The sequence below is a fragment of the Poecilia latipinna genome, unplaced genomic scaffold (assembly GCF_001443285.1).
Source record: "Poecilia latipinna isolate Pla-1442-1.1 unplaced genomic scaffold, P_latipinna-1.0 Scaffold224, whole genome shotgun sequence".
NCBI lineage: Eukaryota > Metazoa > Chordata > Actinopteri > Cyprinodontiformes > Poeciliidae > Poecilia > Poecilia latipinna.
The window spans coordinates 104,139-118,285 of NW_015112840.1; the positions used below are offsets into that span (position 1 = coordinate 104,139).

Consider the following 14,147-nt stretch of genomic DNA (forward strand, 5'->3'; position numbering starts at 1 on the left):
AATGATTGGTAGTTCACCTTTGTGCTCCTGAATTAATTATGTTCTGGCAAAGGTTAACCACTGTTATATGTTTTCTCCAATTGTGGATAACGACTTTCATAGCAGTTGGCTGGAGTTCCAAAGCCTTAAAAATTGCTTTGTTATCTTTCTGAGACTGATAGATTATCATGGCTCTAATGAAGACACATATAGGGTTGAAACGTTAGTCTCCAGACGCTTTGCACAGCAAAGCTGAAAAATGATCAGAGAGCTCCAGCCCTCTCTGCCTTTGCAAGTTTGACATCATTCAGTTGTGCAGCAACTAATTCAGCCACTTTTTGTGGAAAGATATGCAGACTGCTTCAACTTGATAGATTTTCATGGCTTTGTTTCTCATCTATTATTGAATTTTTTATATAGAGGAATGATATATGATGAACATGGGTTGCCCATTAGAAAGGGCAAGTCTGCTACAGAGGGAGGACACACCGCTAAAATCCAATCAGGGTGTCACTTACAGAGTACAGTGAGCTTTGATTGGCCTGTTGCACAATGTAATGCAATTTACTGCATCACAATGACATGCAACAGCTCTTTTCCCTTTCATTTAAAATTATACATGGATACTTCATATCATCATGAAAGGTCTTGATTTGGTAGTTTAGAATTAAAGACATCTTGGTACAGCAAGTGAAACTGACCAAAACAGTGTGATTAATCAGTCAGTCTGGGATTTTACTAGAAGATAGTTACTTTTTAATGAATGGAAATGTTTTCTTTTTTGTTGTTGTTGTTGTCCATTTTCCTTCAGAAATGTAATTAACATAATTTAAAAGTTGCCTTTAGTATTCACGTAACTCATCATTAATAACATTTCAGTAAAATAAAAGAGCAGAACCATCAGAAGTCTGTAAGAGGGACAATACTTATTCAATGCGCTGTATGAACAAACATTTGAGGTGTTTACTGCCTTTACAGACTTGAATGAGAGGAAACGGCTGAAAGTAGTGGTTTCCATGGCAACAGACAAAAGAAAAAGCTGAGAATCTCCTACCCTGAAAAACTCTTTAGTGGAGCCAGAGTCCAGAGTTCCATATGCTATCTCCGTCTGTTTGGCCAGATCCTCCGCACTTTCAATGGGAGACACCATTCTCTCCACAGTCAGAAAGGCAGCCAGGTTAGCCGTGTAGGAGGAGATGATGATTAGAGTAAAGAACCACCAGACGCCACCAACAATACGCCCAGACAGGGATCTACGGCGGGAAAGAAAACAAAAATAAACAAAAGGATTTATCCTCCAACAATCACTATCAGCAAGATCTTCTTCTGCTTCAATTTATTGACATTAAGCTACTTGACCTTCAACTTTCTGTCAAGATTTTTATAAAATATTTTTTAATCAATAACAAGTCATGTACAATTTAGCATTTCCCCCCTAAAGTTTAAGCAAGACAACAATCTAAGTGGCAATAAAAAGTTTCTGTCTCTCTTGTAAATGTGACACGTGAGAAATAAAACATGACCATAGCTCAAAAGTTTAAGCAGGTGAACTACATGTTCTAATTCGGCAACACAATTGTTGGGAAACAGGCAACATTGATTTGGAGTCATGTTGACACCTTTCACATCATCAGAGTGTGATGTAAAGGTTATGTCAACTCATCAGCTGATTCATCTCTGGAGCTCTGACCTCACTGCTCAGCACTGGTCTCAACTCTCACTGGCTTTCAGTTCATCTATGCTCAAATTCAAACCGAACTATTTCCAGTAAAAGCAGTAAACTAAACAATTTCTTTAGAAACATTGACTCTGTTACGCAAACTCTACACTTATTGTAAATATTCCCCTGAACTGGGCTGTGAACAGAAATGCATCTTGATTGTGTTTGTTTTTCTTCAGCTGCTAGGTTAGAAATCATGGCACATGATAAGAGCTTTTACCCACAGGGTTCTCACACTCAGCAGATATAAAAGACCATTTATTTGTACAATATGTGAGTCATTACTTTAGCTGCTAAAACACAGAAGTGATGCATTTGCTAATGCCGTAATTGTTCTAAGTTTTACATTTTAATTGATGAGTGGGACGTTTTTTTATGCATCGGGAAAAGAACGAATCTGGGCTGGCACTGACTATGCACACAAAATAACTATCAAACTGGATCAAGCTATGTAAGGTGTCACATATATTTAATCTGAAAACCAGTCGGAGCCATCGGGTTGCCAGTGTTCTTTGAAACATTTTGAAAATCCACTTCTCCATGTGAATGGGTCAGTAATTTTATTTCTGTTTTTATTGCAAAATACGAAATACTTGCATAATAATTTTGATTTGGAAATGTTGTTGTAAGGATGATTAATTAATTTATTTTCATGCTTTAGGTATGGATTTGTATGATTAGTACCTGCCAGCAAGCAATGTTTGATTTACAGAAATAAGCTTTAAGCCACTAATGAGCAGAAAATAACTTTTCAGTATTTTTAGAAGTGGAGACTCAAACCCTTCCCTTCCCCCACCTGTTGCCTTACAATGACAGGAAGGTACCTAACAGAAGACCTGATGATAAGAAAGAAAAATGGGTTTCTGTTGCAAAAAGCACAAAAATAAAGACTTCCATGCATTGTCCTTATGAGTAAATGGTGTTTTAAAAATCCAATTGGTAACCTCTAAGTGGCATATCTGCAATGGAACAAGCTACAGGCTGAACAGTCAAGCAGATTACCAATTAATTAACCAGCTAATTTTAGCAAGTTAACTTATGTCATCCAATAAAGAACAGGCTGAAAAAATATGATGTATTCTGTCCTATAAAACTATAAATAAATTTAGTGTGCATTTTATAAATTAAGTTTATGTATTAGTGTTTTTTGTTTTTGTTTTGTTTAGCAGATGTAAGAAAAATAGTAAAAATAACCTCTGGCATTGATAAAGTTTTAGTCTTTGGGCTTTACTTAAAAGCCTTAAACTCTGAGAAAGCACTAAGATAATTAAACTATTGTTGAGGATCTGCCAACAGAAGCATATTGTTGGGACACAGAATACCGCTGAGGCCAAAAAAGCTCTAGTTCAATTTTATCAATACTGATAGAAACTTATTTTAACTGAATCAAAAGTTGGCATGAAATGTAGAGGTCTTTTCCTGTAGATAATTACCAAACTAAATTATTATGATTGTTTTTCTGCTGGACATTGTAAAGTATCAACATTGATAAAATGTTGGAGATTTCAATCACATTACAATCACATTACACACTTACTGCACACTTACTGCAAAATTTGTAATGTTTTGCAGTAAAACGTTAGCAATATTAGTCAAAGCAGAAAGAGGAAAAGACTTATGAGAAAAAAAAACAATGAGAAAAAGTTAGAAAGCAAATGTAAATGTATAGTTTAATTCCAGTTCATTTGTGTGTTCAGCAATTAGCAGGCTGATTATTTGTTAACCTACCTGGGAGAGATGTCACATCCTTGTCTCATGAAGGCTCCAAGTGAGAACCACAGGCTGTTAAATATGCCAAACTCGTTAGTCGACTCATTGGTCTGGATCTGGCCGTCCTCGTACTCCTCAGTGTGCCACTCATAGGGGCTGAAGCGGCTGACGAGAAACAGCACCACGCTGACGCCGATGTAGGCAAAAACGATGCACATCCAGATCTCATAGGCCAGCGGGTCCAAGAAAGAAAACACTCCGGGTTTGGATTTCTGAGGCTTCTTGATCATGATGGAGATTCCCAGAGACATAAAAGGCTTAGAAAAGTCAATCACTTCCTCTCGCACCAATGTTATGGTCAAAGGCGCCACTGCGATATCTGCTTTCTGTCAAACCAGAAGAATAAAACAGCATAAAGATTTATCTTCAGTGAATGTTATCATGGCCTTGAAACCTTTTTGAAATCTTGCTGAAAACCACTAACTTTTAAAAACACACACCTTCAAATATTATTTGAATATAACCATTTTTATAGGGATGGGGTGAAGTAGTAAAATGCATGTCACAAGGTATCTACTAACACTTATTAAGGCCATGCAGTCAAGATGTATAACTTACTCCATACACCAACTCTCCAACCATTCCATTCCAGATTTTGGTTTCTGCATCTCTGGCTCCGTACTTTCCATCACCCACGATTCTCAGCTCATACTTGAAGCCGCAGTGTTTGGCTATCTCTGCAGCCAGATCAACACAGTAACCCTCGTAGCGTTCGTTGTCCACAAACTGGTCGGCGTTCTTTTTCAGCATAACATACGGAGCTTCCTGAAGGAGGAGAACAGAGCTGAATTACAATGAGGGAAATGGCTTCAAACATAGTATTTTCCCCAGATTAAATGTTCATCAGCTGGCCTCATGGCACCAATTAAATGCTCCTCTGCAGCATCACTTGTAAACGCATTGTAAAACATTTGTCAAAGTCTATCAGTTATGAATGCAACATTCATAACTGATAAATTGTTGTTATACTTACGGTCAGTTGTCTTTAACTTTTTCATGTCTCTACGCTCAAATTTCAACATATTTCTTTCCTAATTTGTGTTCTTTGTTATTTTAAGGTCACTTTCATTGTTTTTTGGTGTCAGTCATTTAATGATGTTTTACTTTTGCATTGACATAGAAAATGTAAACAGATGATGCCAAAAAAATTGAAATAAAATGAAATCATATTAAAAATTACCAAAATGGTGGTGACAACAACTGTTTTGTTTCCCCCGATTGTGTCGTTGCTGGATATATCTTTTTTGGTCACAACCATTTTGTTGTTTTCATTCCAGAATCCAATCTACAGGGAGAAAAAAGCAGAATATTTATGAGCTACAATGACATTGCAGATTTAGAGAAAAGTACACATCAGGGAATTACCATGCCAATAATCGCAAACGTTATAGCGAAAATAAGTTTTTATTGATCTTTTCAATCAAATAAAAGTATTTTTTGTTACATCATACAAAAAATATTCACAATATTAAGAGTAAAAAAAATGCACACAAAAATCTGACATTTCATAAGATAGATTTTTGTTTGGTTTTATGCATTCAGTTTGATCACCCCATGCAAAAAAAAAACAAAAACAGAAAAATAAAACCAAAACACAGGCAACTAGTAGGAGAAGTTTTTGTAAACCTTTGAATCTTGCTATGAGGAAATTTTAGACACTTACCTTCACAGGACCATTATCCGTTAATTCCATCACACCCACTGTGTAATTGAGTCTCTTGCCATGTTGATCAAACTGGATGTTTCCAGAAAGTCCGTCCACGTTCACCTGGGGGACACAAAGGAAAACATGTTTGTTCTTTTACATCTTTAGCTGCTTTTAAATATGTGTCCAACTTCAAAATCATTTTAAATGTCCATGTTAAAGATGGGAAAGACTTTCATTTGAGCTTGCCAATTTTTATTTTTTTTTTGTATTTCAAGCAAATACAAAAACAACGCATTATTCTCAGTAAACACACATGAATAATGCAAGCTAAAAACCTCAGTCTTTGATCAATCTCTTTGTATTTGGAATAATTTCAGCTTTTTTGGGTGCATTTTGTAAGGGAGAGCTCCTGTTACCACGGCAACAGGTCCTCACCAGTTTAACTGGTGAGCCTTGTTGTGAATGCATTTTGGCATCACAGAGCATGAGATGAATAATACTATGCCTCTTGTTGGGATTCTCTCTCTCTGTCATGCTCTGCCCATTCGGAAATGGGCAGAGCATTTAGAAAAGACTCTTCTGACGGTAGGTTGATTCCTGCATCAGTGTGTGACCACTGCTGGATGGATTCACACTAATCAGCTGATTAGTTTAAGAGTTGGTGTACATAACTGACACATTAAAATGTAAAGGATTCATCACCAAGATAAATATTGGAATGCTGAGAAAAAAAACTTTGACCTTCCTTTGCTAGCACAATACATGAACAGTTGTGTTCATGTATTGAACACAACCGTTCAATACAACTGGTGTGAATACAGCTGTGCATTCACACCAGCCTTGCTTAATCGAACTCTGTCTGGTTCATTTGATTAGTAAGTCTGGGTTATTTGTGAAGCTGTAAATGTGCAACTCTGTTGTGAATCAAAAAAGCAAATTTTTGGTGCACCTCAAAACTAAAATTCACTGGTTTTTGGTTTTATATACAAACTTCTTATGAAGGTCTCAGTTCATGTACATGTGTAAGGAAGATAGAACAACTCTCTTCAGATTCTAAAGTTCTACACATTTTGTAAATATCGGGTTTGACACACAGTTGAAGTTAGATGTAAATAAATCCAGATGGTTTATGTAAATAACCATCAAACTGACAGAGAGCGTACTTCCTTCTTAACAATATGGTCACAGCTGCAGGCAGTGCTTGTATACGTATTGAAGAACTGAGTCAGTGATTTCCAGTCAATGAGTCAGCAATTTTCAACAAAAATTGCAAGAGGATGTCATTTATAGCTGACATTTGGGTGTATATTCTGGAGTATCCTGCTTGCACATATCTGACTGATAAACGGTAAATACTATTCTAAACAGCTCTTGCAACGCTTTAGTTTTCCATTTATCGGAAATGTGCAAGTATGCAAGGTCATTATTACTAACTGAACTCTGATCGGAAGGCGCATGTATGAGAGCTAATTGGCAACATCAACTGAATACAGGAAACAAATGATCTGCAAATGTAAATTATTAATTTAGAATATAATCCAAAGCATCCAAAATGATTGGTGTCATTTCCGAATACATTTTAATTTTGTTCAAGTTATGATAGGAACCTGTAGGAGGACAGTTACCTGTTTCAGCGCTCGCTCAATTTCCACTCCCTGAGCCCAAGGCACAGCTGGATTAGCCAGACAGTCCCCTGTGTTGGCCCTCCTTGTGAAGTCAACGCGCTGCTTGTGAAGGTATCTGAAGGCTTCTGTCATCACCTGAACAGCATCGTAGGTCAGCGCTGATGTATACTAAAACGGACAAAATAGGACATGATCATAGATTTCTTTACAAAATATTTTGAACTCCCAGGCCAACATTGAACTAACAGACACCCCACAAATTCTAAGTAAACCTGATTCTAATTCTGAGCTACATCTCCTGCAGTCAGCAGGCCAGAGACCCAGGAAAGGTCACCAGTCCATCACAGGACAACACAGAGATGCAGCCATGCAGACACTCACTCCTACAGGTAATTTAGAAAGAACAATTTATCCTAGTCATTTGGCAAAAGCTGAATTGAAGGAGAAAGCTGGAGAACCGAGAAAGAAGCCATGCATGCAGGACCACAGTGCAACTGAGTCACCATGCAGAACATTGATATATAAATAAAATAAAATGTGTTTCTGTGCTGGACTGGTTTGGTTTGCAACAAAGCATACAGACTAAAATAGAATGTGATTTTAACAACATCCGCTTCTCCATTGTCAATGTTAAAGGTTCTACTGCAGCTTGGAGTGTCTCCATCAGGGTCATCAATGATGTAGTTACTATGGAACATTTATAAGGAAATACAAATACAGGAGCATGTTGGGCAGATGTGTAAAATCCGGCAGCTTCCCGGCCAAAACGGGAGACTTGACAGGCATGCAGGACAGACTGGGGCAGAACTGGTCAAAGCAGTGGAGAAATGACAAATGATAAAAGTTAAGTTTGCAGTTTTGTTTCCAGCATTATCATTTTTGTGTAAACTAGATTATTTCCACTCCATTTACTTTTGATATTTAACTATTGAATTTTGCTCTAATATATATATATAGATCCCACATTTTGAATCCAAAGTCAACTTGTTTTTCCTGACAGAATAATCGGACAGTTTCTTTTTGGAACTGTGATACATTAACACAGGATGGCGACTATGAAACACTTAAACCAAAAGAAATATTTTCCGCCCAAAGTTTCATCATCCCAAAACCTGAAGCTGCTCTGGCTCATCATCTTTCCAATATGTATTATTGTCATAATTAGAAAAAAAAATAACGTTATTTTATTATTTTTATAATAATAAAAATAATATAATTATAGTTATAATTGGGGCTGCACAGTGGCGCAGTTGGTAGAGCTGTTGCCGTGCAGCAAGAAGGTTCTGGGTTCGATTCCCGGCCCCGGTCTTTCTGCATGGAGTTTGCATGTTCTCCCTGTGCATGCATGGGTTTTCTCCAGGTACTCCAGTTTCCTCCCACAGTCCAAAAAACATGACTGTTAGGTTAATTGGTCTGTCTAAATTGCCCCTAGGTGTGTGTCTGTGTTGCCCTGCGACAGACTGGCGACCTGTCCTGGATGTACCCCGCCTCTCGCCCAGAACGTTAGCTGGAGATAGGCACCAGCACCCCTCCCGACCCCACTGAGGGACAAGGGTGTTCAGAAAATGGATGGATGGATGGATAGTTATAATTTACTTTAACTTGCAGATTATCTTGGCTGGCCTGTGTGCCAACATTTACTAGATCCTTTTATGTTATTTTATTATTCAATAATTTTGCATTATTATATATTTGTTCCATTTTCAAATGTAAAAAAAAGAGAATTAATGTCAACAAATACATTGCAATAGAATCCTTTAAAAGAAAAATGGAATCAGATGAAATAAAACGGTCAAATGCTTTAAGCTCACCCGTATTTTGCTGTCTGCTCCTGGATATTCCTTCTCCTCCAGTGCTTCCCATCGTTGGTTAAACTTTGAGACCAAAGGTTCTTCGAAATCAACAATCTGGAAGCCTGACACGTTAGCTCCACCATACTGAATTTTGGAAAGGTCTCCGTCAACAAAACCCTGAAAGCAGAATGGAAATAATTTATTCTGGGGTTGTTGTCTAAATGTAGGGAAACAAATTGATTTAGAAAACTGTGCAGTAATATGACGGAGGAACATTATAAAAACTGGATAAACATGTTTAAACTCACCAGATTAGCAATGATGTAGTGATAGCCTTTAATATGTTGGCCAATTTTGATGACCTGCAGGATTATAAACATAAGAAGAATTCAGAAAATCATATTATTACAGAAACTATGACTTTATAAAGGATAATTTGAGAAAATTTGTTGTGACTAAACACAATAAATACAAAATTAAATGTTTTAATAATGAAACTATTATTCCTGTATTGGCTAATTTTCATCATAAAACAATTAATTCACAAAAAGCAGATGTAAATCATATCAAATATAAAACACTACATACCTGCAGTAAAGAAAAACAAATATTTCTAGACACTGATGTACAGCGGGTAAAATAATTATTGAACACATCACCATTTTTAATTGTAAAACTATTTCTAAAGGTTTAATTGACAATAAATTTTCATCAGGTGTTGTAATAACCAAACTAATCCATACATAGAAAGAAGTCAAAACAAGTAGCTTCAGAAGTTAAGCTATGTCTAATAATGGAAAATAACAAAAGGAAAATTATTGAACACAAGCAATAGATAAAAAAAATCACGGATTGATGAATCAGTGAAAAGAGGGAAAACTGCAACTTAGAGACTAGAAAATAACATCCAAAATTTTTGCCAGAACAGATTCTCTGAAGAGGCGACTGGCTGCAGACACTTAGCAGTGATTTGCTAAATTCATGTTTCTAACCGCTAATGTTCATCAATATCCTTCTATAATGAGTAAAAATTTAAATAAAAAAACACCTTCTTCATCTTCATTTGTATCACCTTTAATTGAAGTCTTGTTTACAGACTAAACATGCAATCAGTATAATTATTCTGGTTCAAATTTAAATCAGTGGAAGGTTCTAGTTCATCAGGAATTGTTTTTCTGAATGGGTTTATTATAACTGAATGCAATTACTGGTCTACTGGGTAATTCTGCTATAATTGAGTAGTTATTGTTTCTTGCTTTCAAGTTTTTTTCCCTACTTGTTTTAATTATTGCATCCATTTCCACATTAATGGAATATTTTAATTAAATGAAGGTCGAAATTCACTTAAACAGCAAGCAGCAAAGAACCAGGATGCAAAAGTTTCTGTAGCGGACTCATAAATAAGAATCGCTACACAATTCATGATTATACCACACGCTGTTCAAACCCATTGCTCACACTTGTCTGTCCACAGAGCACATTTAGAAAACTGCACAGCCTGTAGCACCTGCTCCATGATGTCCTTCACTTTATCCTGTTCGCAGTCCAGGATCACTCTCCTCTCTTTCTTGCTCTCCAGATCTTGGAAGAGTGAGCGGTAAGCTTCGTCCTTCTTCTCATCTTTGAGGTTTCCCACATTGATGGCCGTCACATGCCACTCCTTTATTGCTGCGATGTCCAGAACAACCTGCAGAGTTGTCAGGCCTGGAGACAGAATTAACAGAGAATTATTTAATAAACTTCAGGCTGTGACAGAAACATTAAACAACCATCCAAAGGTAAGTGCTGGATATTATGAACATATTATTTTCCACCAAAAAGATCTAACCTGAAATAAAGCACATGATATTTAACCTTAAAGTATAACCAGGCCCAAATCCATTTTTTCAGGTAAACTGTCTAAATTGACTTGTAAGTGTTCTATCTTTATATGTTTGTACAAATTTTAACATGTTTGTGTGAATATGTTTAGTTCTGAAATATTTTGCCTAAAGCCGTCTCAGTGCTGCCCTCCTCGGGTTGAACGGTGGCCACTGCAGTTGGATTCCACAGAACCACGTTCGGTATCATCTGGGTCCACAACATCACCCAAATACAGGAGATGAAGGAGAGAACATCTGACTGCAGCTGCATTCTGAGGATTTTAATTTCCCTTCTGTCCACCACACCAGACTGAAGTGACTTTTTAGGGCAACTGACAAAATAAAGTGCAGACAGAGATATAGAGGTTCACAAACATCATCACTGCATGAAACAAAGTCAGAAACAATGCTGATCAGAACCAACACAGTATCCTGAATGCTTCAGTGTTTTGCATTACAGTATTTGTCACAAGTGGATTTGCACACAATGGCAAATATATATGGAGAGACTTGGTTCATCACTTTTAAAACCCCCTATGGGATTCTATCTCCTGCAGTCAGACACATTTCTACTCAGGTCCTACTCCTCACTGGACAAATGACTAATTATTCACAGTATGAACTCAGCTTTGAGCTAGAGATTTTGAAATGGTTCCTTCTGTTTTTCTTATGGATGTGTTATGCATTGATGTCTGAGTTCAGCATTTGAAGTGCAACATCTCTTTCACAACATAGCGACTCTTCTGGAACTTTTCTTGTACATTTTATCACACAGAGAGTCAGATAATAAACATTATGCATCATTAACTACAACCATCAACAACAAGAATTTCTTTAAAAAATATATAGAGATACACCCTTTTTATCTTTATGTGAAATGTAACATAAAGGTTTTCATAAATACTGAATAAACTGGCTGTTGATGTTTTACAGTCACTTCCTAACTTATGTAAATGTCTCTGTATGATGAGTCACAGTTGCTCTGCCATGTACCTGGAAAACATGTGGGAGGAAAATGGCTGCAGCAAACAATGCACTCAACTACATCAGTACTGCTGATGTCTGATATGGCAGTGTGCTGTTGCTTTATTTGCTTTGAAATTAGTTGCTTAACAGTTTATTTGATTGTGTAATGTATGCTAAATGAATCCCAGAGGATCAACTCATTCCCTGTGATTTCACCTCAGAGACTTCTTAAAAAAGGAAACCACTTTATTTCTGATCCACATAATCATTTCAATAGAAAAGAGGAATTTCATTAATGTAACATAAAAAATAACTGTTTAGTGATATATGTATAATCAAAATAATAAAAAAAACTTAGTTTCAGTATACATTCTCTGAACAGAATCCATGACCATATATTCCTATCAACAACTAGTTTCCTTGGTAAATCTTTGCTGATATTGATTGCTGGCCAACAGAGAGCAGTTAGAGAGTGGTTTGATAAAAGGCTTGGCCGTTTCACTCCAACTCGCCATGCTGAGGTGAAATACAGATGTAATCAATTTCATGCGATACAGCCATAAAAGCATGGCATTGGTGAGGAAAACGGAGGCTTGCAGTTTTATCTAAGAGGGTGGTACATCATGTTTACCATGAGGTCATCATGGTGTAGTTAAATTTGACTGTTTTATTAAAGCTTAAAAAATGTGGTAATTACAGTTCAGAATGAGTTACAGGAAAAAATAATAAAAACAAGATATTAAAAAAGGTTTAACACCACATTAAAGCTGGACTGTAATTTTAGATAAATGTGAGCGTGACTGAGAGGTGAAGTGCACCCTGGACAGCTCACCAGTCCTTCACAGAGCATCATAAACATTATTTACAGAAAAACTGAAATGTCTTTGTTGCATATTCCCCCACAATGCCTGTACAGTATTTTGCATAAATGAAATATTTGAGTTACTTGTATAAAAAAAACCTCGAAGACAAGCGTCACTCCTTTATAACTCCAAGCTCTCCCTGAATTGTTTTCCCCTCATTCAGTTGAGGTAAAAACAATATTTCAAGTTATAATCCTTTGATTTAATGAATGAAACTCTTTGTAACTCAAAGAAATGGCTGAAGACATCTGATAAAACTCCAGCCAGTTTCATAAAAACACTTCAAACCAGAAGCTGGTCAACTTCAAACTCCTGCTGTGTGATTTTTGAAAGGACTGATGTATCATTGAGGGTTACCGTCAACCCTCTCCTGTTACACCTCTGTATGAGGAGTCGAGCAACATCAGAACCAATTTCACTTTAAAACATTCAGACGTCAGACGGGAAACCTAGCAAAACTTCTCAAAACCAAATGTGAGTTCAGAGTAAACAAACATGTCTGACTGGGAAGAAGCAACATTTCAGTAGGTTACATTGATCTGTGGAGATCACCACAAAATGAGCTGAGACAATCCACCTCTATTTCAACGGCCGTCCAAACAGACCCGATCACTGAAGACATCTGACAAAACATCACGCATCGCAGGAATCGGGGCAGCTTTAAAACATCTGATAACATCTGATAATGTCCAGTTTGCATGGCAAAAATCTTGCCATCAAACTGGGCATTATTAAAATCCAGCCTGTTAAAATATTTTACCAAATATTATTTTGCAATGTTAATATTTAGAGTCATAATATAATCCATCCCCAAATTAGCAGTTGATGTATTGATAAAAACAACAAAATCCCATTTTGATAAAGCCATGTTTTTTTCTATATCAAAAAGTAAAGCAAGTAAACTCATATGCATAGTGACATCTTGTGCATTCTTTTGCTCTTCCAGCTTTTACAAAGCAGCACTATTTAATGACCTGGGAACAAGAACAAACTGCAACTTCACTCACTAGCAGTAAAAACCATCAATTCATTAAGAGAACATTGCAGTCCCGGCAATGAAACTGAATTATGAATTTACCCAACTCTTAATTTTTCCACCAGTTTACTGGAATGCTTTTGCAGACGGGGTTACCTCCATATATGGTCGTTTGGGAGTTGAAGAAATTCAGAAATAAACCCCAAAGCAAAAATGATTTAGTTCACCCATTAGTTGGAAAGTGCTAATCAAATTCATCATGACCTTTAGTAACTCCAATGCCTCCTCACTTTTTTCTTGAGAAACACCCACACACAGACACGCTCACTTCATTTAGCAGCCGGCTCAGGCGCATACAATCTCCCTCTGTCGTTCTCTCTCCTCCGCTCTCGCTACACTTTGGTTGCCATGGGAATGAGAGGATCACACTGACCTAATTAGACAGCCATGCAATGATGAAATATGCACAACAGGCTCCTTAGTGCTTCCTTGGACGTACATTAGGGAGATCAGGTCATTGCTAGCATCAGCTTGGGGACGATCTAAAACTGCTTGTTCCTCTGATTTTAGAGAGAAGTTGTGTGTGATCCTCTGTTAAGTGGAAGGTAGGCTGCCAGGGAAGACACTCAATGAGAACAGAGGAGGAAAAGTACCAGAGAGACTAGACAACAAGCACAGGTTAGGAAACAAAAGGGCTTTACTATGTTCAATAAAGGGAACTCAAAGTCTGTAAGGCGATACGGCTCAGTGGGAGAATTTAAGTGATGTAAATGATAAAGATTGTAAGCTGATCCCTCCTAATCTGTCTGCAGCTCAGTGAACTCCATTCAGTCTGCACATGTAGCAATACAACTTGTAAGAGCTGATTTTCCTAAAGTTACCTTAAGCTACTGAGGAGGGAATTCAGGAAGCAGGGAAATCGCCTGCATTTCTGTTCAGGTTTTG

The 14,147-nt window shown here is 37.1% G+C and overlaps 1 protein-coding gene across 8 annotated transcripts in view; it reads right to left on the reverse strand.

The window, feature by feature from the left end:
- gria2b (glutamate receptor, ionotropic, AMPA 2b) overlaps nucleotides 1-14,147 on the reverse strand; it is a 47,087-nt gene that overhangs the window by 5,756 nt on the left and 27,184 nt on the right. For all 8 annotated transcript variants that reach the window (XM_015031942.1, XM_015031935.1, XM_015031934.1 and 5 more), the window contains exons 4-12: nucleotides 10,043-10,239; nucleotides 8,844-8,897; nucleotides 8,554-8,712; nucleotides 6,743-6,910; nucleotides 5,133-5,237; nucleotides 4,650-4,754; nucleotides 4,028-4,234; nucleotides 3,428-3,795; nucleotides 1,034-1,232 (exon numbers count right to left, since the gene is read on the reverse strand). In XM_015031942.1, coding sequence (XP_014887428.1) covers nucleotides 1,034-1,232; nucleotides 3,428-3,795; nucleotides 4,028-4,234; nucleotides 4,650-4,754; nucleotides 5,133-5,237; nucleotides 6,743-6,910; nucleotides 8,554-8,712; nucleotides 8,844-8,897; nucleotides 10,043-10,239 — 1,562 coding nt within the window. The remainder of the gene's footprint in view (nucleotides 1-1,033; nucleotides 1,233-3,427; nucleotides 3,796-4,027; nucleotides 4,235-4,649; nucleotides 4,755-5,132; nucleotides 5,238-6,742; nucleotides 6,911-8,553; nucleotides 8,713-8,843; nucleotides 8,898-10,042; nucleotides 10,240-14,147) is intronic.